This window comes from Pongo abelii, chromosome 3 (genome assembly GCF_028885655.2).
Source record: "Pongo abelii isolate AG06213 chromosome 3, NHGRI_mPonAbe1-v2.0_pri, whole genome shotgun sequence".
NCBI classification, from domain to species: domain Eukaryota; kingdom Metazoa; phylum Chordata; class Mammalia; order Primates; family Hominidae; genus Pongo; species Pongo abelii.
The window spans coordinates 8,584,828-8,608,068 of record NC_071988.2 but is presented as its reverse complement, the minus strand read 5'-3'; the positions used below and the strand labels follow the sequence as shown (position 1 = coordinate 8,608,068).

General features: G+C 43.3%; 1 protein-coding gene across 3 annotated transcripts in view; it reads left to right on the top strand.

Annotated features, from left to right (window-relative positions):
* Nucleotides 1-21,868, top strand: part of ZBTB49 (zinc finger and BTB domain containing 49) — a 31,488-nt gene extending 9,620 nt beyond the window's left edge. For 2 of the 3 annotated variants that reach the window (XM_002814579.5, XM_054553706.2), the window contains exons 2-8: nt 43-213; nt 2,116-3,221; nt 6,228-6,274; nt 13,120-13,193; nt 15,711-15,793; nt 15,884-16,045; nt 20,758-21,868. In XM_002814579.5, the coding sequence (XP_002814625.2) occupies nt 62-213; nt 2,116-3,221; nt 6,228-6,274; nt 13,120-13,193; nt 15,711-15,793; nt 15,884-16,045; nt 20,758-21,434 (2,301 nt within the window). In that variant the 5' untranslated portion in view covers nt 43-61 and the 3' untranslated portion in view covers nt 21,435-21,868. The remainder of the gene's footprint in view (nt 1-42; nt 214-2,115; nt 3,222-6,227; nt 6,275-13,119; nt 13,194-15,710; nt 15,794-15,883; nt 16,046-20,757) is intronic. The other variant, XM_063723315.1, reaches the window with a different exon arrangement.
* The last annotated feature ends 1,373 nt before the right edge of the window (nt 21,869-23,241 follow it).

Genomic DNA, 23,241 nt, shown 5'->3' with positions numbered 1-23,241 from the left:
GTCCTTAAGAATATCTGTCGTATCTGTGATTTTTTGCTGTAGGTCACTTGAATGGTTAAGCATGGACCCTGTTGCTACCCACAGCTGCCATCTCCTCCAGCAACTGCATGAGCAGCGAATCCAAGGCCTGCTTTGTGACTGTATGTTGGTGGTAAAAGGAGTCTGCTTTAAAGCGCATAAGAATGTCCTGGCAGCATTCAGCCAGTATTTTAGGTAGGTATTTTAGACTTCATTCTCCTAGCTGTGAATTAAGGGTAAAGCTCTTTTAGTATGGAAGTATTCATATTTTGTTCTCCTTGGATTTCACTATCTTTATCTTTATATAGCACATTGGATTTTGTAGGAGTTGTTTTAATTTTTAAGTTTGTTAATCATTTTTATTATTTTTGCTTTTGTGTTTAGAGTAACCTGAAAAGAAAAGAGTCTCTTAAGTAAAATGAATTTGGGATGATTGAAAGTATTTTGGTGGTTTGTCTTTCATTTTAATAATTCTGGTTAATGTCAGTCTTCTACATATATTTCTCATCCTTTCAAGATAAAATGATGCAGGAATTAAGTTCCCGGTCAGAATTTTTCTGTGATAAGAAATCAGGGGAAAAACACGTTTGGTGTTGGATTTTTCTTTTCTTTTTTTCTTAATTAAAGCATTTTAGTTTTTGTTTCTGATTTGAATATTCTAAGAAAACCTTATAATCATTTTGGCTTATATGAAATATTTATTTATTAATAATGAATAATACTAAGAAGTTGTGTTTCAGCTTATTTAAACATTATTCTGTATTCCCAGCTACTCAGGAGGCTGAGGTGGAAGGATCCCTTGAGCACAGGAGGTGGAGGCTGCAGTGAGCCGTGGTCATGCCACTGTACTCCAGCCTGAGCAACAGAGCGAGACTCTGTCTCTTAAAAAAAAAAAAAAAAAAATTGTTAGAGTTAAGTGATTCTGCATAAGTTCATTTTGTTGTTAGCAGGTTTCTGTCTCTTTAAATACAAAGTCTCTCTTTTTAAAGTACTTTTTGTTTCCAAAATGCATACCATTTTACTGCTCTAGTAGGCAACGTGGGACGTGATTTGCTCTTTCCTTGATAATCCTGAATCATCAAATTGAGTCTCAGTTATTGTATAGGCCACATTACACATTGTAATGAATCAGCTTCTTAAGGTAGGTAGCAGGTTTTGTTCCTATGAAAAATGGTCGCAAACTCTTGGGTTTGCTATCACCTGTTTTTTCTGTCTTCTCAGGACAATTAAATTTTGATATTGTGATACACAGGCTGTTTTGCGCTTAAAAACAGAACTGAAGGCTGTTTGGGGGAAATAGGTGACTGTATTTGACAAAATGTCTTCAACTTACTTACCTGAGCTTATTATTTCATACATAATACAAATCTGTTCACCTGTGACCTTGGCTTGTACCCAGAATAAAGTGCCTGGGCTTTAGAGTGCATTTTGGTCTTCATTAACTCTTAGGGTTTTTCTCACTGTTGGTTTTTGAACCACTGGGTGGCTGAAAAACCTAACAGCCAAATAAATTACTGGTTACAAAGGAATGTATGTGGAGGGTTTGGTTTATTCTAGCTATTTTTTTTTTTTAAGTTTTCTAGGCACTTAGATGTGGAAATATTTGTGTATATGGTTTATGGCCTAAAATATAATACTTGTCAGACTAAATATGAAATAGTGAAAAGTATATATTATTTAATTTTGTGTACTCCGTTAGTATGTATTTAATATATATGGATAATTGCCTTTTGAAAAAATATTTAGAGCAATCTTTTATTTCTTAGATCATATTGGGAATTAGAAATTTCTTGATTTGTGGTTTATCAGTCATATTACTGTATGTAATCTTTTAATGTGTAAATTTGAGTATATTTCAAAAATTTACTTTGAGGTACATTTTGAAGTCTGCATACCCAATCCACTAATTTAATTCATCTGAATTATTTAGTTGGATGGTTTGCCAGATTGTTTTAAAGGATTAAAATGTACTTATGTTAAAAGTTTTGACATTCACGGAAGGATAGTATTTTTTAATATTAATATATGAATGTTATTTATAAGAAAAAGACAGTGTGAATTTTTGACACTGTAAACAGATATTCTTTCTTTTACCAGGAGCCTCTTTCAGAATTCTTCAAGCCAGAAGAATGATGTTTTTCACTTGGATGTTAAAAATGTCAGTGGCATAGGGCAGATCCTGGACTTCATGTACACTTCTCATCTAGATCTTAACCAGGACAATATACAAGTAATGCTGGATACAGCACAGTGTTTGCAAGTTCAAAACGTTCTGAGTCTGTGTCACACATTTTTAAAATCAGCCACTATAGTACAGCCACCTGGCATGCCTTGTAATAGTACGTTGTCTCTACAAAGCACCCTGACCCCAGATGCCACTTGTGTTATCAGTGAAAACAGCTACCCCCCTCATTTCCTGCAGGAATGTTCGGCAGATGCACAGCAGGATAAAACGTTGGATGAATCGCATCCGCGTGCTTCACCATCAGTTAGTCGTCATCACTCCGCAGGTGAAATCTCAAAACAAGCCCCTGATACTTCAGACGGCAGCTGCACAGAACTGCCTTTCAAACAGCCAAATTACTATTACAAACTCAGAAACTTTTACAGTAAGCAGTACCATAAACACACAGCTGGTCCCAGTCAGGAGCGAGTCATTGAGCAGCCTTTTGCTTTCAGCACCTCTACAGACATTACCACGGTAGAGAGCCAGCCTTGTGCTGTCAGTCATTCCGAATGCATCCTGGAGTCTCCCGAGCACTTACCTTCCAACTTCCTGGCCCAGCCTGTGAATGAGTCTGCCCCACACCCTGAGTCAGAGGCCACATGCCAACAACCTGCCAAGCAGATGAGGCTCAAAAAAGCCATTCATCTGAAGAAGCTCAATTTCCTGAAGTCACAGAAATCCGCAGAGCAAGTATCTGAACCCAAGTCAGATGATGGTTTGACAAAGAGGATGGAATCTGCTAGTGAAAATACCCTAGAGAAAGCTAGCAGCGGAAGTGCTGAAGAAAAAGAAAGTGAAGAAGTCGTCAGTTGTGAGAATTTTAATTGCATTAGTGAGACGGAGAGGCCTGAAGACCCGGCTGCCCTGGAAGACCAGTCCCAGACACTTCAGTCCCAGAGACAATACGCGTGTGAATTATGCGGGAAACCTTTTAAACACCCAAGCAACCTGGAGCTTCACAAACGGTCTCATACAGGTAACTGATTGAGTACCCACAGGCAGAAGGGAAGGACGTAATGCGGATGCTCAGACACCACTGGCTCTTCTTGTTTTTGTAAGAAGTTTTGCTATTGTTTGATGTCATTATGATTTTAAACAAAATAAGGGGGATTAGCTACTTTTTGTTTTTGTTTTTTTGGTTGGTGATGCATCTGACTTAAAGTTTTGTAAATGGTTTTATAAAGCCACTTTAAAAAGGTGCATACTTTTAATTTGTATTTCAACTATATTTTTATATGACAAGCCATCCGTCTCTAAAGAAGTATAGTAATTTTGGTGCACTCAGAATTTCAAATTAATTATAAAATGGGTAAGCTGTATTTAGTTGTCTTTTTTAGAATTAGATTAAGCTTATTTTTTGAAAGCATCATATAGGTTAATTTAGACTAAGATAATTTACTTTGAATAATTCTACAAGTTCTCTTGGAAGGAATTTGAGTATCTAATTTTTAAAATTCTAATTTGGGAGTCAGGAAGTAAACTTTTTAATAAGAATCAGCTTTAACCATTTAATATTCTCAAAAGAAAATTCTTCCAATTTAAACATTGAATTTTCTAAGTTTTGTTATCTTAATTCATGCCTCTTTCTCTTTCCCAAAAGATTTTTTTAAGGTATTTTCTCTCTCTCTCTCTCTATATATATACATACACACACACACACATTGTGTTACACAATACATATATATTATTTTTCTTCCTATAACTAAACATGAGTTTAATAGCACATTACAGATGAACAACAATTACCTTATAAGGGCATGAGAAATAACATGCAACAGGACGCTTCCACAACAGCTGCTTCTAAGGTGTTTGTGTAATTGTGTTTGTTGATGTGACCTTCTGTTATCACTATGGATTCCCAGTTTGCATTTTACTACCTTGTATTATTGGGAGATTTCTTTGATAATTGTGAAAGCCCTTTATACATTTTAGTGCATTTGAATATAAAGTACTGTTATTATCACTAGTAGTTCAAAATTATTCCACGTGAAGGCAATATCACAGACTTAGTTTTGCCCTGAAAAAACTTTAGATCATTCTGTTTGCCTAAATTTCCTACAGCCTAATGATTACTGCAATTTTTTTTTTTTTTTTTTTTTTTTTTTGAGATGGAGTTTCGCTCTGTTGCCCAGGCTGGAGTGCAGTGGCACAATCTCGGCTCACTGCAACCTCTGCCTCCTGGGTTCAGGTGATTCTCCTGCCGAGTAGCTGGGACTACAGGCATGCGCCACCAATTTTTTTGTATTTTTAGTAGAGACAGGGTTTCACCATGTTGGTCAGGCTGCTCTCAAACTCCTAACCTCAAGTGATCTGCCCACCTCGGCCTCCCAAAGTGCTGGGATTACAGGCATGAGCTACAACGCTTGGCCCGATGGATGTAATTTTTTATTTGTGAAACTTACCTGCTTAGCTTTTAAAGGAATCAAAAATTGTTTATTCTGGGAGAACCTCTTTGAATGACAGATACAGTCATGGCAAAGATGCTTACTGGCACATAAATATTCTACCGAGAAGGGCAGCAATTCTCAAAGTATGGTCTGGGGAACCCTTTTTGGGGGTCTGTGAGGCCAATACTATTTTCAAAATCATCTAAGATGTTACTTGTTTTATCTTCCTCTCATGAGTGTACAGTTAGTCTGCCCAAAGCTACATGATGTGTGATGAAGTCCTCACCCTGGTGGCCTGTGAAGTGTGTGTTTACCTGTTCTAAAGATCACTCTGTTTTCATTTCTAATACGGTAGATATCAATAGCTATAGCCCATATTAACAAAAGTTCTTTAGGACCTCAATTTTAAGAGTGTGAAGGGGTCCTGAGGCCAAAAAGTCTGAGGCCTACTGGAGTAGGACTGTTAACCTTGGTCATTTATTAGTCTTAGTAACTGGTGACCTCTCTCTCTTTTCAAATGCTTATATTTCTTATGGGGGCTTTAACTTATTATCTGTCACCCCCAATAATTGCAGACATAAATGCAGTTTCATTTATTGCAATACAGAATTAATATAATTATTAATTAATAGAAATATAATTATTCAGGGTCAAGGAAGCCATTAGACATTTTCAGAATAAAATAAAATAAAAATATCCTAGAATGAGCCCAGAAAGCTAGCAAGCTGCTTTCTTCAAGGTAGCAAGCCCCAACAATATAGTAGGAAGGGAAAACATTTTTACTTTTTGAAGATCTTAATGAAACCATTTGATTTCAGGGAAATGGAGAAAATGAGAGGTTCTTAATGTTCAAAGTCTATTCGTTAGTGTTATATAGATTCAAGGCAGTACCATGGAGTGTGCTTTTAAATTCAGATCATGTTCTGTAGGCCACATTTCAGAACAGCTGTGTTGTTTTTTTTTTGTAGTAGAGTACCATTCTTACAATCTGTTCTGTCCCCAAGTGCAGTTACTTAGTTATTGAAATTAGAGGTGATAAAGAAGTCCGCAGAGGAGCACATCTCCCGAAATGAAACCTTACTTTTTCCTGTGACCAACCAAGGCAGGAAGACTGTGGCGAGGGGCTCTTTGCCTTTCACACTCATGCTTCAGGAGGTCCCACTGTGTTTGGGGCTCTCTGTGCTCATATCTTGTGTGGTGTGAACAAGTGACCCTGTGTCTGTTAGGATTGGTGGTTGGGTGGCATCAGGCTGAAGAATAGGTGAGTGGGATCATGCTGTTCAGCAGGAAAACTCAACCACAGGAAAAGACCACTTCCAGAACATGGGTCTGCTCTGGATGCAAATAAATACATTGATTTTAACATAGGTTTTGCTTGGAGAACAGTTTAATTTTTTAGAGGAAAATATTTTATCATCTCTGTGTAGAAATAAAGGCAAGAGAGAAGTATAAGGTAGTAGACACTCCTTATTTTCATACTGTTAGGATGCAGAATGTAATGCCATTTTGAAACTACATAGGAGGTCATTTAAACAAAAAATTATTGAACAAATACTAGTAATGATTTTACAAGTTGTTGTTTTGTTTTGTTTTAGGTGAGAAACCTTTTGAATGTAACATTTGTGGGAAACATTTCTCTCAGGTGGGAATACTCTTATTTATTGTTAATAATTGGAAACCTGCAACACAGTGTTTTTTTATTGGAAATAAGACATACTTTTGTACTTGTGAGAGAAGCCTCTAATGATAGCTGTAACTTAAAGACTTCAGAATAAATTAGGAGAAATCCTTTTCAAGAAAACAGATTTCTAGTTCTTTGAGAGAAAAATAGCATTTTCATGTGTGAATTCTTACAATACTTTTTTCCGCTTGCTAAGGATGAGTCCAAACTTAGCATATGTCTTCCGTTTCGTGAATGAAGTTCACAGTAAACCACCTTGAGCTTGGTGTACCTGGAGGCTGCACATTGTGCCGGGCTAGGCTGAAGACAAGTAGTGTCCTTATTCTTGTTGGGACTGCAGATTGCAGAATGTTGGAAAAAAGATGAAACAAGTTTTGTTCCTCGTTTTGACTGCTACCTTTAGCTGACCTCCATTAAGGTCATTTGGACACAAAGTCATTCAGTCCTTGAGGAAACATTTGTTTTACCCTCCCATGGGCCAGGTGCTGTGCTGGGCATGGGACACAAAGAAACCTAGAGACCTAATGTTTTCTAGAAAATGGCTTGTGGGAACCTACTGTCTCTGAAACAGAAGGTAACTATTCACCGCCATGTGCAGTGCCCTGGGCTTCCGGAGGTAGATCAGATGGAAGCTGCTCCAGGGCGTGAGGGTGCAGCTCTTCAGGGCACAGTCACTGGCACAACTGTCTCACACACAGCATGGTAGATCCTGTGGCAGCAGTGCGTGCCTCTGGAGCTGGGAGGCAGGCCCCACAGAGCTTGGAAATGGCAAGCACCGTGTTTGCTCGCATTCCCCCTAGAGCACACTCTTCCAGTTTCTCTTCATCCGTTGAGGGTGTCAGTTCCATTTGTTCACGTACCCAAACCTGCCATCTTAATGTTTCTTCACCCTCCCACTCTCTCACTCCCTGCCTGCTGGGATTCACCAAGTCCTCGCGGTCTCCCATCGCATACTCGGTTGGGTCATGTCCTCCTGGGCGCTTAGTTTCTCTGGGCCTGGGGCCATGTCTTCTCTCCCATCCAGGAGAACGCCCAGCAGCCAGCAGGTGTTCAGGAAGGATTTGATAAACTGAGCTGAGTGCTCATCCCTCCAGCTGCCATTCTTGATGAGCCCCCACTTTTTCCTGCCAGCCTGGCCTGGGGTTCAGAGCTGGGCCTCTGGGGCTGGACAGTCTGGAACTGAGCTCTGCCTCTGTCAGGGCGTCACTACCCTGTGACTTTGGGCAGTCTCACCTTTTGCCCCTTCAGTTTCCTTATCTGTGAAACACGGATAACAAGATTAGTTAACCCCATAGAGTATGAGAAGTAAATGAGGTAATAACGGAAAGTCCTTAGAGCAGGGCCTGGCACATAGTAAGCACTCAAGAAACGCCAGCATTCCCTACCTTGTTGCCATCCGCTTTCTCCTGTCCTGTCCATCCTGGTGACCCCCAGATGCCGGTCTTTCTGAGGCACCTCCCCGCCCCCACCATTTTCATCTCAGCAGCTGTGGTTTGATGGGAAAAGCATGAGACTCAGACTAATGACCATGAATAATTAGCAATTGCGACTTCTTTGGGCCTCATTTTTCTAATTCCTAAAATAGGGATAATACTACTTCATGGAACTAGTGGGAAAATGAAATGAAAAACTAGAGCTGAAAGCCCTTTATACATTTAAATTACGTTGAGAGTAGAAGTTCCATCCTTCTCATGCCTTCTCTGACTCTCCATAGCTCACCATATAAATTAAAACCAGACATTCAGTCAGGCTGCAGTCCACCTCCACTCCTGTCTCCTGGCACATATCCCTGGTGTCCATATCAGAGATTCTGATTCTGTGATTTGGAGTGGGGCTCAGGTATTGATGTTTTATTTATTTATTTATTTATTTTTTGGATGGAGTCTCACTCTGTCATCCAGGCTGGAGTACAGTGGCGCAATCTGGACTCACTGCAACCTCTGTCTCCCAGGTTCAAACGATTGTCTTGCCTCAGCCTCCCAAGTAGCTGGGACTACAGATGCGTGCCACCATGCCCGGCTCATTTTTTATATTTTTAGTAGAGATGGGGTTTCACCATGTTGGCCAGGATGGTCTCAAACTCCAGACCTCGTGATCCACCCGCCTCAGCCTCCCAAAGTGCTGGGATTACAGGCGTGAGCCACCGCCCCCAGCCAGGTATCAGTATTTTTAAAAATTCAGCAATTTTGGTGTGCAGCCAAGGTTGAGAACCACCGCTATGGCCCTTGACCTGCACTTGCTCTCTTAAATCCTACCAAGGGTAGCCATGCCCGATCCAGAAACCCTTCCCTTCTGTATTCGTTTGTGTACTTTTGTTAGGTTTCTATGATTGTAGAGTCGTATATAGTGATAGTTTTCAGATGTATATTGCTGCTTTATTTTCATAGTAAAGTATGAATTTCTGTGAACAAGGAACTGTTTTAATGTTTGTTGCAAGCCTACAGTGTCCATGTGCTGTCTGTGAGCTCTGCTGTGTGCTGGGAGGGGGGACAGAAATGGCCATGGCCTCCAGGAGCTTATTGTTTAGAGGAAGAAACAGACGTGTAAATGATTAAGTACAGTGAAATTTGGAATTGCTGATGGATATCTATGGGAACAGTGTGGGCAAAGAAAAGACAGTAGCCCTTTCTACCTGAAAGGTGTATTTGGGACAGCATGAGGCCATGAAATGCTTGAGAGACTGCTTAGGTGAGCCCTGCAGACAAGCAGGCACTGGGCAAGCCTGGCATCCCTGGCATGCTGGGGCAAGAAAGCAGTCAGATTGTCCGCATAGGAATGCGTGGTGAAGAATGCCCGCTGGCCCATCCTTCACCGTATGCCTAACATTATTTTCTTGTAATGAACTAGAATAAATGCTTGTGGTTACATGGAATTGGAATGCTGTTGTATAAAAACATTTGCAAAGAAGAACCTCTCATCCTGCTTACTGAGAATTTAGTATTTAGTGGGTTAGTCTTTTTAAAATAGTTAACCGCAGCCTTCATTATGAGGATGGTATGCCAGCATAAGGAAGTTAGCATCATCTTAGAGTGACCACAGAAGCTGCATCTGTCCGTGTGACTGGACACTGTATATGTCCAGATCTCTGCAAGGAGGAGTCATGTCATACTTTAGAGTATGACTGAGTCACTCAGAGGGAAGTGACTGCTCTTGGCATAGAACATGGACTGTTTGGAGGGCACTGGAGAGAACCAAAAGAGCGACAAGTTTTGAGTGCTTGTTTTGAGTGCTTGTCATGTGAGCAACGGGAAAGAAAATGCGGCGTAATTACCTGTCTTTGGGGAGAGGAGTAGGATTGCTTTTGTTCCTCCAAGTAGGCAGAAACAGAAACACTGGGCAGCTGGTACAGAGACATGGATTTTGAGAGGCAGTACTCTGCCAGCAGTGCTGTGTAGCCAGCTGTCTGCCCGAGTCCGGGGGTGCTAGTGCCTTCTGCAGGATTACCCTCTAGGAGGCGTTTCCAGGGTGCTGATGTGGACTCATGCCAGAGGTGACAGTGTCAGCCATCCATGGTGGAAACATGAAAATAAGGACACTTAATGAGCTTTGCCCAAGCTATTACATTTTCATCTCTGAGGTTATATTTACCACACCTTTACCGTGAAGTGTCCTTTTATCAAAATGGTAGTCATTGTTTAAGTGATATCTCTATGTTAAACCTTACATTTTTTTCTTTTTAATTTTATTGCTGTGTGAAATCCTAAAGTCTTGAAACTCCTGAGCTAGCTGACTTTTAAGATCTGGGATCTCTTTTATCTGTAAATGATTACGATTCCTGACTCTTTTTGATATAAACACTCAACTGCCATTAAGAGTGCTCATGATAGGGAATAGATGCTGGGTTTGTTCATGTTTAAATACTGAGGTTCAAGTACCTGTCAGAAGGAGTTTATTATAAAAATTGCTGGAGGCAGATGTTAATTCTTCTCTACAGCATAGTTTTTCTGTTAAAAATTCTAACTCCATCTGAAGTTAAAATGGTATTAGAAAGGATCAAAGTTCCTTTACTGCTAATATCTTTAACATAGGTTTAACAGTCCAAACTTTGGAGTCACTAGGCAAACCTGAATTAGTGAATTCAGTCCCCATTTTATGACCCAAGTCTGGTTACTTACCTCTCAGAGCCTCTGTTGACTTCTCTGTAAAACGTGGATAATACTGCTTTACAAGACATTATGATGACTAAGTTAAATACTCTTCGCAACAGTTTAGCAAAGAGCTTCATTCATAGTAAGTTCTTAATAAATGAGAGCTATTATTACCACTTGCTAGACTTTTTTTTTTTTTTTTTTTTTTGAGACGGAGTCTTGCCCCGTCGCCCAGGCTGGAGTGCAGTGGCATGATCTTGGCTCACTGCAAGCTCTGCCTCCTGGGTTCACGCCATTCTCCTGCCTCAGCCTCCTGAGTAGCTGGGACTACAGGCGCCCGCCACCACGCCCAGCTAATTCTTTTTTTTTTTTTTTGTATTTTTGGTAGAGATGGGGTTTCACCATGTTAGCCAGGATGGTCTCGATCTCCTGACCTCGTGATCCACCTGCCTCAGCCTCCCAAAGTGCTGGGATTACGGGCATGAGCCACTGCGCCCGGCCTACTTGCTAGAATTTTTATGGACACAACTATAGGTGATTTCTAAGACATGGTCTGTGCACCTAAGATATCCTTAGTACTCGAATATATCAAAAGTTTACCAAAAATAAAAATATTGACTAAAGCTCTAATAATCTGGGCCTGAGTTTGCTATGTAACCTGGAATAAATTATCTGAATGTACTATTGGATTTTTTGCATGGCCCATTCCATTAGTTTTATTTAATCTGCTTTTATATTATTTATCAGAAATATGCATTCCTGTATCAGGGAGAAAGATTATTTTCATTATCTGTTTCTAGTACAAAATAGGTAAAGAACATTTAAAGATTTTTCTACCACTTAAAATATTAAATGGAAGATCATTTGATTATATTTCTTTTGAAAACAAGTAATTGTTATGCCATTTTTAAAAAGGAAAAATGCAACATTGCTAAGAATTAACCCAGAATGCATTTCATTCAGAATACATAGTTTACAAAATAACTGAAAAAAGAGGGCTCTAATTTAACAGTTCAGCAGATGGTGCTATTCCGATTATTATGTAACTGATCAGCTTTTCTGAAATTTGCAAGTGACTAATTTAAAACACTGGTGTATTATTTTTAACTCTCCAGTATGTGTTTCCTGAGTGGCAAAGTTACTGTCATATTGAATATTCAAAACACACTATTTCATTCGTAGAAACTTGTGCATCCTCAAGGTTTCCCCACAAGTAGAGGAGTTTAGATTCACACCAACCAGTATTAATTTCTGGCCCCACCATGTAACTGAGACAACTACTTTATTTATCTGAATACGATGGTAATTGTACAGTTTATCTGAATACAGTGTTAGTTGTATTATTATCTCAAGAAAATAGATGGTAAAGGCTAATTTGAAGTTCAGCAAATGTATATTGCTGTTGATATTTGTTTTATTGTTATTAGTAGCCATTCTATTAAAAGCTGGACATTTTCCAAAGTTTCGTCAAACTCTTTCTCTTTGGTTGTTGAAAATAAACCTGAGTTTTTTCGAAGCCACATTTATCATATTCTTAAATGTAATGTCTAACTCTGTTTCCCAGAATTTGATAGACATGATGAATCTTTCACGTTATATAGTCCACAGATGGCATTTTTTAATACTTGTGAATTCTAGTTTTCATTCACAAGTCGGTATCAAACTCATCTTCAAATCTTAACCATGAATCTTAATCTTTGCATTTTATTTAAAATACAATTTGCAAATTAAAAAAAGCCCCGTGTGTTAGTTGGCTAGTATTCATTCTTGTTTTTTGCTTATCTTGTGCATGACACCTGCTCATTTTTACCGCTGGGTATGTTGCCTCATTTCAGTAGGTTTTCCTTTTTTTTCTTTTTCTTTTTTTTGCAACAGAACACTGTAGAAAATTAAAATGGGGAAAATAAAGGTTGAGACTATTAATTACAGCAATGGAAGACTTTCCAAACCTAATTTGAAGCATTAGCAATTAGCTTTTTAAATATCTGAGGCATTTGCAGTTTTAATTTCGCTGTACTTTAGGTAATTTAATATTGATTTCCTGTTGATTAGTACATAGAAATCCACCTGATGATCTCCATTTCAGTGTTATTCTTCACAAAGCCTTGCTAGTTTCAGAAATTAGGAACACAATGGCCCTGCACCTGAGAGGCTGCTGTGATTCTCCTGATTTGCCCTTTTGCACAAAGGTAAAATTGAGAAACCTGTCAGAAAGAAACAAATGTACTTGCCAGAGGAAGTACTTTTTGGAAATGTCTTCCCTTCTTTATGAACAGAAGTATGTTTTTTAGAAAGAAACAATACTGAAATAAGGATGTCTGGTGCTTTTGTTTGTTTGAAATGATGCTTTAAATACATGGCCCAAATAAAATACGTCAAGGCCTATTTAACGTCCAGGCTTGGCGACCACCAAAGCAGCCTCCACAGGGTGCTGTTTAAGAGGGAAGCACTGCATAGTGCGTGCCTGAGCTGGGACACAGCCAAGGGCTCACATGGAGGACTGGGTGGAGACACATCTCGTGTACAGCAGGTGGCCAGGCACTCTGGCTGCTCTTCATGCTCCTGCCCATGGTTTCTTTTGAGTTGTGTGTAGCTCATCTTCATCTGGAATTTGAATTGGAACCTGGCTAAATATGTCAGTTTTTCTTTTGAATTTATATAATTTAAAAAACCAAAAACTTTCATTATTGGTGTGTTTTTCTTTTCCTCTTTTTGCAGGCAGGTAACTTGCAGACTCACTTACGACGGCATTCTGGTGAAAAACCATACATCTGCGAGATCTGTGGAAAGAGGTCAGTGCTGGGCGTGTTCTTCCGTGTGGAAGGGAGCATGTCTAGTCTCAGTGTCTTTGGCAGTCAGTGTCCTCTGAAGTGGTGGCTCGCAGATGAGTCACATGTGGGTTCACCCTGCCACTGCAGAACACAGGTAAATTCAAACCTTCTGGCTTTGCACATGACACACGAGAGAATAATAAAAGAAAAGTTAATTCAAAGAAAGAAAATCTGGGACAGGAGTCCCAAAAAGGAAATAGGGTTTTAAATGCGACAAAATTATTTTATACTAATATTTTCATTCATTCTAAAAATGTCTCTGAAAATATAATAGATTAATGCCCCCAAGGAGGTGACTGTGTAGTAGGGGAAATGGGACTTGCCAGCTGAGTGACTAGATTTCAGGAGAGAAGGAGGTGGTGGAAGGTGCCACAAGCCGTGGGTCTGGAACAGCCTGTGAGAGCTCCGCCCCGGGGAGGAGGAAGCCAAGTCTTGATGTGTGGGTAGAATTTTGACCTGGCAAAAGAGAATCTGATGCTTGAGGTGGAATAAAGTGTGTGGCAGTTCGATTCCTCTGCAACGTGGTATAAATGAGGAGCTCTTCCCCTGCTGTGTGTGCAGGCTGGCACCCTCGACCCTCCTTCCTGTCCTTGGGCTGTACGTCAATCAGGCTATGTACTCCATCATCTGGTGGTTGTGCCAGAACAACAGGCATCAGCCAGGACTATACCAGTCATGAAGCTCTGTACGCACCTTGGTTACGTAGCTTTTATATTCATTTATTTAATCATTCATTGATTCAACATTTTTTAGACACCTGCTGTATGCCAAGTGCTATATGGGTCCATAAAAATAAACAGTACAGAGTCTCTGCCTGTCACAGATTCATACCGAAGCATCTTGAGGCAAGAGATAGTCATGGGGTCAATTAGAAGTCAATGTCCTCATATTCAGTCTCAGCACATGCTGGGGAAAGCCGAGGAGGAAGCGACTCTCCATTAAGTTTCAGGAAAACCATTTCTCTGCCAATGGTAGAAAACAAACGAAAGCTGCGGCGAGCGGCGCATCTCCCTTTCTGCTGTAGCTACCTGAACGCTGAAAGCCAAGTTCAGGGCCCAGTATCATCTGCCACTGCTTCCAGATGCCTGGGAGCATAGACCTCCTGCTGCCTCTGATGGCATCACTTCACTGTTGGCCCCTGCATGTCTTGTTTTGCATGGTGTTTGAAATCTGAACCTTCTGAATTCCATTTCAAAGTGAGGCATGTGTTTATTTTTTATTTATTTATTTTTTTGAGACAGAGTTTTTGCTCTTTTGCCCAGGCTGTAGTGAAGTGGCTCAATCTTGGCTCACTGCAACCTCCACTCCCTGGGTTCAAGCGATTCTCCTGCCTCTGCCTTCCAAGGAGCTGGGATTGTAGGCACGTGCCACCATACCTGGCTAAGTTTTGTATTTTTAATAGAGACAGGGTTTCGCCATGCTGGCCAGGCCCGTCTCGAACTCCTGACCTCAGGTGATCCACCCGCCTCTGCCTCCCAAAGTGCTAAGATTACAGATGTGAGCCACCGTGCCCTGCCAAGGCATGTGTTTGAAACCAGGCTATATGCAGCGTCTTCCTCAGAATATAACATACTCTGCTTTCAAGCGTAGTGGAAAGGAGAGAACATAGATTTCCACATCTGAGGGCCTGGGTTGGAATTACTGTCTAAGGCAGGTTGTAACCGCCTCAGAACTTGGTTTCCCCATCTGGAAAGTGGGGGTGAAAATGCCTGCCTGGCAGTGTTGTGGAACGACTAGATGGGATAATGGTTGTTAAACATGTAACCGATCACCTGCACACAGCATCTGCTCAGTGAATGCTGGTTCCCTTTCTTCCTTTAGTTCCCTTGTTTTCAATGTTAGGACTGATAGGTATAAGTCTCTGTTGTGACTCAGAAAGAGGAGAGCTTATTGTCTGGGGATATTCACAGTGGAGGGTGACAGCCATACCTCTTGGTCCCTGAGACTCTGAGCTCCTCTTTGCATTTTACTTTATAGCGAAAAGAGTGAGAGTCGCACCTGGCTAGACCAGGGCAGAACTCACTCGGCTTTCTCAAGGTCATCCTCCTTGGGTTGGCACCACCCAGCTAGGGTCTCTCCCATGAGACCCCAGGAACCTTGACAGGACTGCAAGGGTGGAAGAGGCATTTGGCTCTGAACTGGGGAGACTCCTTTTTCACTCTCTTCATAGCTCCTAAGGTAGTGATGCTAAACCGTAGAGTATCTGATCTTGTGCTCTTTTAAACTGAGGAAGAAAGTGTGATGAAATCAGGTAGAAAAAAATGCTTTAAAAACAAGACACTTGCATCATGTTCTGCTTTCCTTAAAAAAAATAGAAAAGGATTTTTTCCATGCACATTTCAGATGAAAGCAGTCCGGTTCACATTCCTTTCTGCAGCAGTGTCAGGAGCAGGTATCTCCTCCCTCAGAGAGTTGCAGTTATAAAGACCCACAGTAATGTGGAAAGGCTCTTAATTGAATTTTCAAATTACATTCTAGGTTTGCAGCCTCTGGCGACGTCCAGCGTCACATTATTATTCACTCAGGAGAAAAACCACACTTGTGTGACATCTGTGGTCGAGGTACTGCTGAGTGTTTTCCTATTCTTCTTGAAGATTTCTGATTAAAATGTTCTCTGTCCTTCAGCTTAACACCTGTTATGGTCTCTCTAGGGTTTAGTAACTTCAGTAATTTGAAGGAGCACAAAAAGACACACACGGCTGATAAAGTCTTCACCTGTGATGAGTGTGGAAAGTCTTTTAATATGCAAAGGAAGTTAGTAAAGCACAGAATTCGGCACACGGGGGAGCGGCCTTACAGCTGCTCTGCCTGCGGTGAGTTTGGGTTTCTGGCTGTCCCCTAGTTATCTGTGTGTGTGAAGGGCTTTGTCCCCCAGCCTTCATTAGCTGATTGCGTGTCTGGGATGAGCCCTTTGTTTTCTCCTGTTTTTTTTACTGCCTCACATGATCTCTTGTTCATTCCTGCATTTGTGTGTCAGGCATTTGCTGTTTGTCTTTGAGGTATTAGGAACTGTCCTAAACGCTCCCAATACAAAGATGACTAAGACAGAGTCCCAGGTGCTGAGGGCTCTTGGTCCAGATGGGAAGAGGGAGGGTGGCTGGGGAAGTAGGGGACAGCAGGATGTGTGGCCGCACATGAAGGAGAGCGGTGGACCCGCCAGAGCATTAGGAGCACATGCTGGGGTCGGAGGGTCGGCTTCTATAGATCACAAACTTACAGAGCAGATATTATTCTCGTGGGCACTTGATGCTTCGTTCTGAGCATCCGGGAAGGAGAGTGGAAAGCTGGCAGCCCTCGGTTTCAGGGCACCTGACTGCTCCGATGAGGACACGGAGGCTCAGGGTCAGGTAGCTCATGACCTGTGATCACAGCGTTGGAGCCAGTATTCCTATACACATGGCCTCTAAAGAGGGAGCGTGTGTACCCAGGACAAGTAATTGATGTGGTTATTGAATCAAGGGCAAAACTATGAGTGACAGCAACTTTTATGATGATCTATTTAGACCAAATAAGAAATGCGCAGAGTCCAGCTGTAGGGAGCCTGGATTCAGGGCACCATTCAGAGGGGTTCATTCTAAATGTAACTGGAATCTGAAACCGGCAGGACTTCTGCATATAACCAGAGGAAATTTGGTTTTTGTCCCTCCATTTAAATTGTACAGAGATCTTCCGGATACAGATTTAGGCAACTCCATGACCATTCTGATCACTCTTAGAAAGTGAAGTTTCATCACTTTAAATCACTAATGTAGGAGCCTACTGTGGTGGTGTGTGCCTGTAATCCTAGCTACTTGGGAGGTTGAAGCTGGAGGATCTCTTGAGCCCAGCAGGCTGAGGCTGCAGTGAGCCGAGATCGCACCACTGCCTGGGTGACAGCGAGAGCTTCATCTCGAAGCATCAGTAATGTAGTCTCAAATCACTAATTTAAAATGTCAGTTCCAAATAATTATCACAACTGTGAACTTGATTTAAAGGTAAATTTTGTCCTCATTCCCCCGCTAGGACTTGATGCTGCTCAGACCCTGCAGTGGAGGAATGGGGCCTTCCGTCCCCTCTGCCCTGCTTAGGGTTCTGCCCTTTCCCTGCCTCACTAACCCTGGTTTCCCACCCTGATGAGGTCAGCTTCTAGGGGATAGGGGAGAGCTGAAGAGAGCAGGAATGTTATGTGACAGGGTCAATTTTTTAACAGCTTTGAGACAATATTCCCATACCATAAAATTTACCAATTTAAAGTGAACAATTCAGTGGTTTTTGGTAGATTCACAAAGTTGTATAACTCTCAACACAATCTAATTTTAGAACATTTTCATCATCCCAGAAGGAAGCCTTATACCCATTAGCAACCCCCTTCCCAGCCCTGGCCCCTGGCTGTCACTCATCTAGGTTCTGTGTCTGTGGACTTGCCCGTTCTAGACATTTCCTACGCGTGGACTCATACAACACGGGGTATTTTGTAGTCGACTTCTTGCACTAAGCAAATCAGCTATGAACAAAGGCTTCTGTGGGGTGTGTTTCCATGTACAAAGGCTTCTGTGTACAAAGGCTTCTGTGGGGGTGTGTTTCCATTTTCTTGGATATGTAGACAGTTCTCTTAAGAGGGTTTCACATGCTGAGCTTCTCAGTGTTTCACACTGCTCACAGGCTCGTGTTCTCTCGCTGTCTCGTGTGTGCTGGGCTTCGTAGTTCTCAAGTCTGCCTTCCCTGTCTTCCCCCAGCATTTCACTGCGCTTTCCCAGATGCAGGCCTGCACTACACAGCCATGCATTTCTGTTCAGCTGGCATCTTTCCTGGCTCCCTGGGTTTAGTGGCGGCTTACTATAGGGAGGCTTCGTTGGGGTTTCACTGCTTTCCGGGCAGTGTCCCCTGCTGATTGAGAGCAGCTCCAGCATGCCTTTTGTCCAGTGGGTGGCAGCCCTCAAGCCTGTATTCAGGGGCCTGCAGGCCCACAGCAGTGTGGCGCCCACCCCCCTGTCCCCTACTAGACCTACTGTGCAGGAGGTGGGCGCCGTTCCCCTGTGCCCTCCTCGCAACAGGACACAGGTGGAGCCAAGCTCCTCTCGACTTGAAAGATGAAGGAGAGACACCCATACACCTCTTTCTTGGTGGAAACTCTGTCATGACTAAAAATTTTACATATTAAGGATGCTAAAAGTGGTTGTCCCATCTTGTTCAGTAATTCAACTATTGAGAATTTATCTTGAAGAAAAGATGTAAAGAAAGATAAAAACTTGGCCAGGTGTGGTGGCTCACGCCTGTAATCCCAACACTTTGGGAGGCCGAGGCAGGTGGATCACTTGACGTCAGGAGTTTGAGACCAGCCTGGCCAACATGGCGAAACCCTGTCTCTACTAAAAATACAAAAATTAGCTGGGCATGGTGGTGTGTTCCAGCTACTCAAGAGGCTGAGGCACAAGAATTAACTTGAACCCGGGAGACGGAGGTTGCAGTGAGCCAAGATCGTGCCACTGCATTCCACCCTGGGCGACAAAGTGAGACTCCATCTCAAAAACAAAACAAAACCAAAAAAAGATAAAAACTTTGTGCTAGAGCAGCAAACAGTTGGAAGCAGCCAGCATGTGCAGCAGTGAAGCTTCTAATTCACAAAATTCCGCATGTCTGAGTAAAGTGTGTGTTATAAGGAAAACGCAGAAACTAAATATGCTTTCACTGTAGTGTTCTGTGAAGGACCCGAGCCTTACATTGTGGGCAAAACACAGACGTGAAAGCACAAAGGCAAAGGTCACTGTGATGTGTTGTTGCAGTGTTTTGGTTTTTGGTTTTATAATCTTTTTTTTTTTTTTTTTTTTTTGAGACGGGTTCTTTGTTGCTCATGCTGGAGTGCAGTGGTGCGATCACTGCAGCCTTGACCTCCTGCGCACAGGCGATCCTCCCGCCTCAGTCTTCCCAGTACTGGGAGAACAGGCATGCACCACCACACCCAGCTAATTTTTATTTTAAATTTTGTAGAGACAGGGTCTCACTATGTTGCCTAGGCTGGTCTTGAACTCCTGAGCTCAAGCAGTCCTCCCTCCTCAGACTCCCAAAGTGCTGGAACTACAGGTGTGAGCCACCTCATCTGGCCTACAGTATTTTTTATATGGAAAATGTGCCCAAAGTTTAGGCATGTAAGCTCACATCCAGTTTAATTATTCAAAGGCTTTAAAAAAAAATATCCTAGCCATTGCTTGACTGGAGCTAGATAGTTGATAATTCAGATGTAACGTAAAAAGTTCTAAATGTTTGTCCGTGTGAGTTGTGCAGCTCATTCTTGGCTAGTCTGTGGCCTTTGTAAGGTTATGTGCTGAGTTCCTTCTCATCTTACCTATTCCAGTGGTGGAGCTAGATCCCTTACCTTTACCATACTCACAGAGAAAGGAAATAGAACCTGGACAGGAATGCATAAAATTTTGTTAAAAGCTGAATACAGGGCCAGGCACCATGGCTCATGCCTGTAACCCCAGCACTTTGGGAGGCTGAGATGAGCTGATCACTTAAGGCCAAGAGTTCAAGACCAGCCAGGCCAACATGGCAAAACCCCATCTCTACAAAAAATATAAAAATTAGCCTGGTGTGTTGGCACACGCTTGTAATCCCAGCTACTCGGGAGGCTGTGTCATGAGAATCGCTTGAACCCAGGAGGTGGAGGTTGCTGTGAGCCGAGATTGCACCTCACTCCAGCCTGGGCGCCTCACTCCCAGCACTTTGGGAGGCTGAGGTGGGCAGATCACTTGAGGTCAGGAGTTCAAGACCAGCCTGGCCAACACGGTGAAATGCCATTTCTAAAAATATTAATACAAAAATTAGCCGGGCGTGGTGTCAGGCGTCTGTAATCCCAGCTACTCAGGAGGCTGAGGCAGGAGAATCACTTGAACCTCGGAGGTAGAGGTTGCAGTGAGCCAAGACCATGCCGCTTCACTCCAGCCTGGGCAATTCTTTTCTTTTTTTCGAGACAAATACCTGTATACACAAACACCTTTAGAAAAGATGTGTCTAAATTATAAATGGGCTGTGTTAGATTTATGAACATGTAGTGGAACTGACAAGGAGAGCTGTGGTTTCTCAGCATGGGCTTGGCAGGTGCCCATGGCACCCATGTGCAGGGAGACTCAGTGAGAATCGAAGGACTGACGCTGAGATACTCAAAACCCAAAGGCCATCTGCTGGAGGGGTCCACAGCTGGAGAAGCACCTCCCACAGGAATAGAAAGCCTTCCAGAGTGAGCAGGAGCTGTGAGGTGACCCCTTCTCCTCAGATCAGGGTTGTTCAGTGTCTTGGGAGGGGAGGGGAGAATCCTTCCAGAATGGCCACTGTAAAAGCATCTTTTTCCAGCCTGGGCATCATAGCAAGACTCTGTCTTTACAAAACGTATGTGTTTATTAGCCAGGCGTGGTGTCATGCGCCTGTCGTCCCAGCTACTTGAGAGGCTGAGGAAGGAGGATTGTTTGAGGCTAGGAGTTCAAGACCAGCCAGGGCCACATAGTGAGACCCTGTTTAAGTAAATAAATAACTGTTTTTCTTTTTCCAGGGAAATGTTTTGGGGGATCAGGTGACCTCCGCAGGCATGTCCGCACTCACACTGGGGAGAAGCCGTACACGTGTGAGATCTGTAACAAGTGCTTTACCCGGTCCGCGGTGCTCCGGCGGCACAAGAAGATGCACTGCAAAGCTGGTGACGAGAGCCCAGATGTGCTGGAGGAGCTCAGCCAAGCCATCGAGACCTCCGACCTCGAGAAATCTCAGAGCTCAGACTCTTTCTCCCAAGACACGTCCGTGACACTGATGCCAGTGTCGGTTAAACTCCCTGTCCACCCAGTGGAAAATTCTGTGGCAGAATTTGATAGCCACTCTGGCGGCTCCTATTGTAAGTTACGGTCCATGATCCAACCTCATGGAGTTAGTGACCAGGAGAAGCTGAGTTTGGATCCTGGTAAACTTGCCAAGCCCCAGATGCAGCAGACACAGCCTCAGGCCTATGCTTACTCGGATGCGGACACCTCAGCCGGCGGCGAACCACTGCAGGCCGATGGCATGGCCATGATCCGCTCCTCTCTGGCTGCTTTGGACAACCACGGCGGTGACCCCCTGGGCAGTCGAGCATCTTCCACCACTTACAGGAACTCAGAGGGTCAGTTTTTCTCCAGCATGACTCTCTGGGGGCTAGCGATGAAGACGCTGCAGAATGAAAACGAGTTAGACCAGTGATGTACCGCGCTTCTCCACGGTGGAGGCTTGTTCTCAGTTTGGCAGGCTGGTGTTAAGGCTGTATAGGAGGACCCAGTTTCCCCATGACGGTTCCTCCTGATGATGGCTCATGATCTGAAGCATCTTGAGCCGGGGGTTTGAGGGGGAGGGCCTGCTGGCTCACCGTGAGGCAGCCGGGAGGGAGCGCTGACGTCACAGAAGCAAAGGCTTGATGCTGTCTCAGCAGCTTCAGCTGTTGGAGGGAAGCGCATGTGCATTATGTCAACTACTGTACATGTTGGTCATGTTAAAGGAATTATATATGTATAGTATTACAAGTATTTTTGTATTTTTGCAAGATGGAAATTTGTAGCATTTTGTATTATTTACACAGAATTTATTTGTATATGAAACTCATACCATAATTTAATTTGAATAAATGAACGTTTTCTATATATTATATGTTTCCTCTAGCATTTTTATTAATCTAAAGACTATAGAGGTATAAAAATAAATAGCAGCGAGGACTCACTCTGCAAGGATAAGAACCTCATTAGTCAGTCTCCCTCCTGGTACAGCGGGTTTCTCAGTGGTCAGAACTGCCTGACTCCTGGCTGCCACTTACTGGCAAGGTCATGGGTCAGCTGTTCACCCTCTCAGGATCTTCTCTGGGGTTTCTTTTTTGCAGTGTGAGAGGAACATCTTCCAGCATTTTTACAAGGCTTGACTGATCTGAGCACCCACTTGAAAATACCTGCACAGCGCCTGGCCCTTGACAGGGCTTTCTAAATATTTACTTCCCCTTCCCAGCGGGCTTGACAGCCTCTGCGGGAAGATGTGCCCGTGGCGCTGTCGCTGGAATATCAAGGTGAGACTGTGGTTGTGGCACGTCACAGGTGATCTGCTTATGGCACAGCCTGCACGGAGGACTGTGTGGAGAGCACCCTTGAATACCCATGAGCAGCTCTAACTCAGAAGTACAAGATACCCAACGAGAGACCAGAGAGGAGGAGAGGATTTTCATAGAAAAACAGCACAGTTGCAGAGTAGGGCACCAGCTCTGAAGTCCATTACAGGTGCAATTCCTGGTTTCTCAACCATCAGCTGCACTGCGCTCCTGCCAGGCTGGCTCAGCGAGCGTCTGTTGTCCCCATTGCACACATGGAGTGAACTTGGAACACAATGGCCACACGTGAATGCAGATCTTCCTCCTTCCTCCCTGTGTCCTCTCCTCTCATGGCCTCCTCTGGCTCTTCCCTCATCCCAACTCCTGTAGCTCTTCAGCCTCCCAGCACCTACAGCGCATCCATCCCCTTGGCTGTCCCTGTAGACCCTCCTCGGCCATGGTTCACCCACCAACCCCTTTATCCATTCCACCTGGTGAACCTCCAGCACTACACACAGGGAGCCCAGCCAGGCTGGTGACAAACAGCCATTCTCCAGTTTCTACAGCTCTCCTGAGCCCCCGCCCTATCCTACAATCCCTTCTCCTTGATCCAGGCCACGTGCTGCCCTAGGCACTTGTGTCACATCTTCTCAGACCTCTGCAGCTCACCTGTCCTCCTGCTTATGGCCTTGCTTCCTATTTCTCTCAGAACCTAGAAGCAAATAGGGGCCAGGTGTGGTGGCTCACACCTGTAATCCCAACACGTTGGGAGGCTGAGGCAGGCGGGTCACTTGAGGTCAGGTGTTCGAGACCAGCCTGGCCAACATGGTGAAACCTCATCTCTACTAAAAATACAAAAATCAGGCAAAAATTAGGTATAGTGCCACACGCCTGTAGTCCCAGCTACTCAGGAGGCTGAGGCACGAGAATCGCTTGAACCTG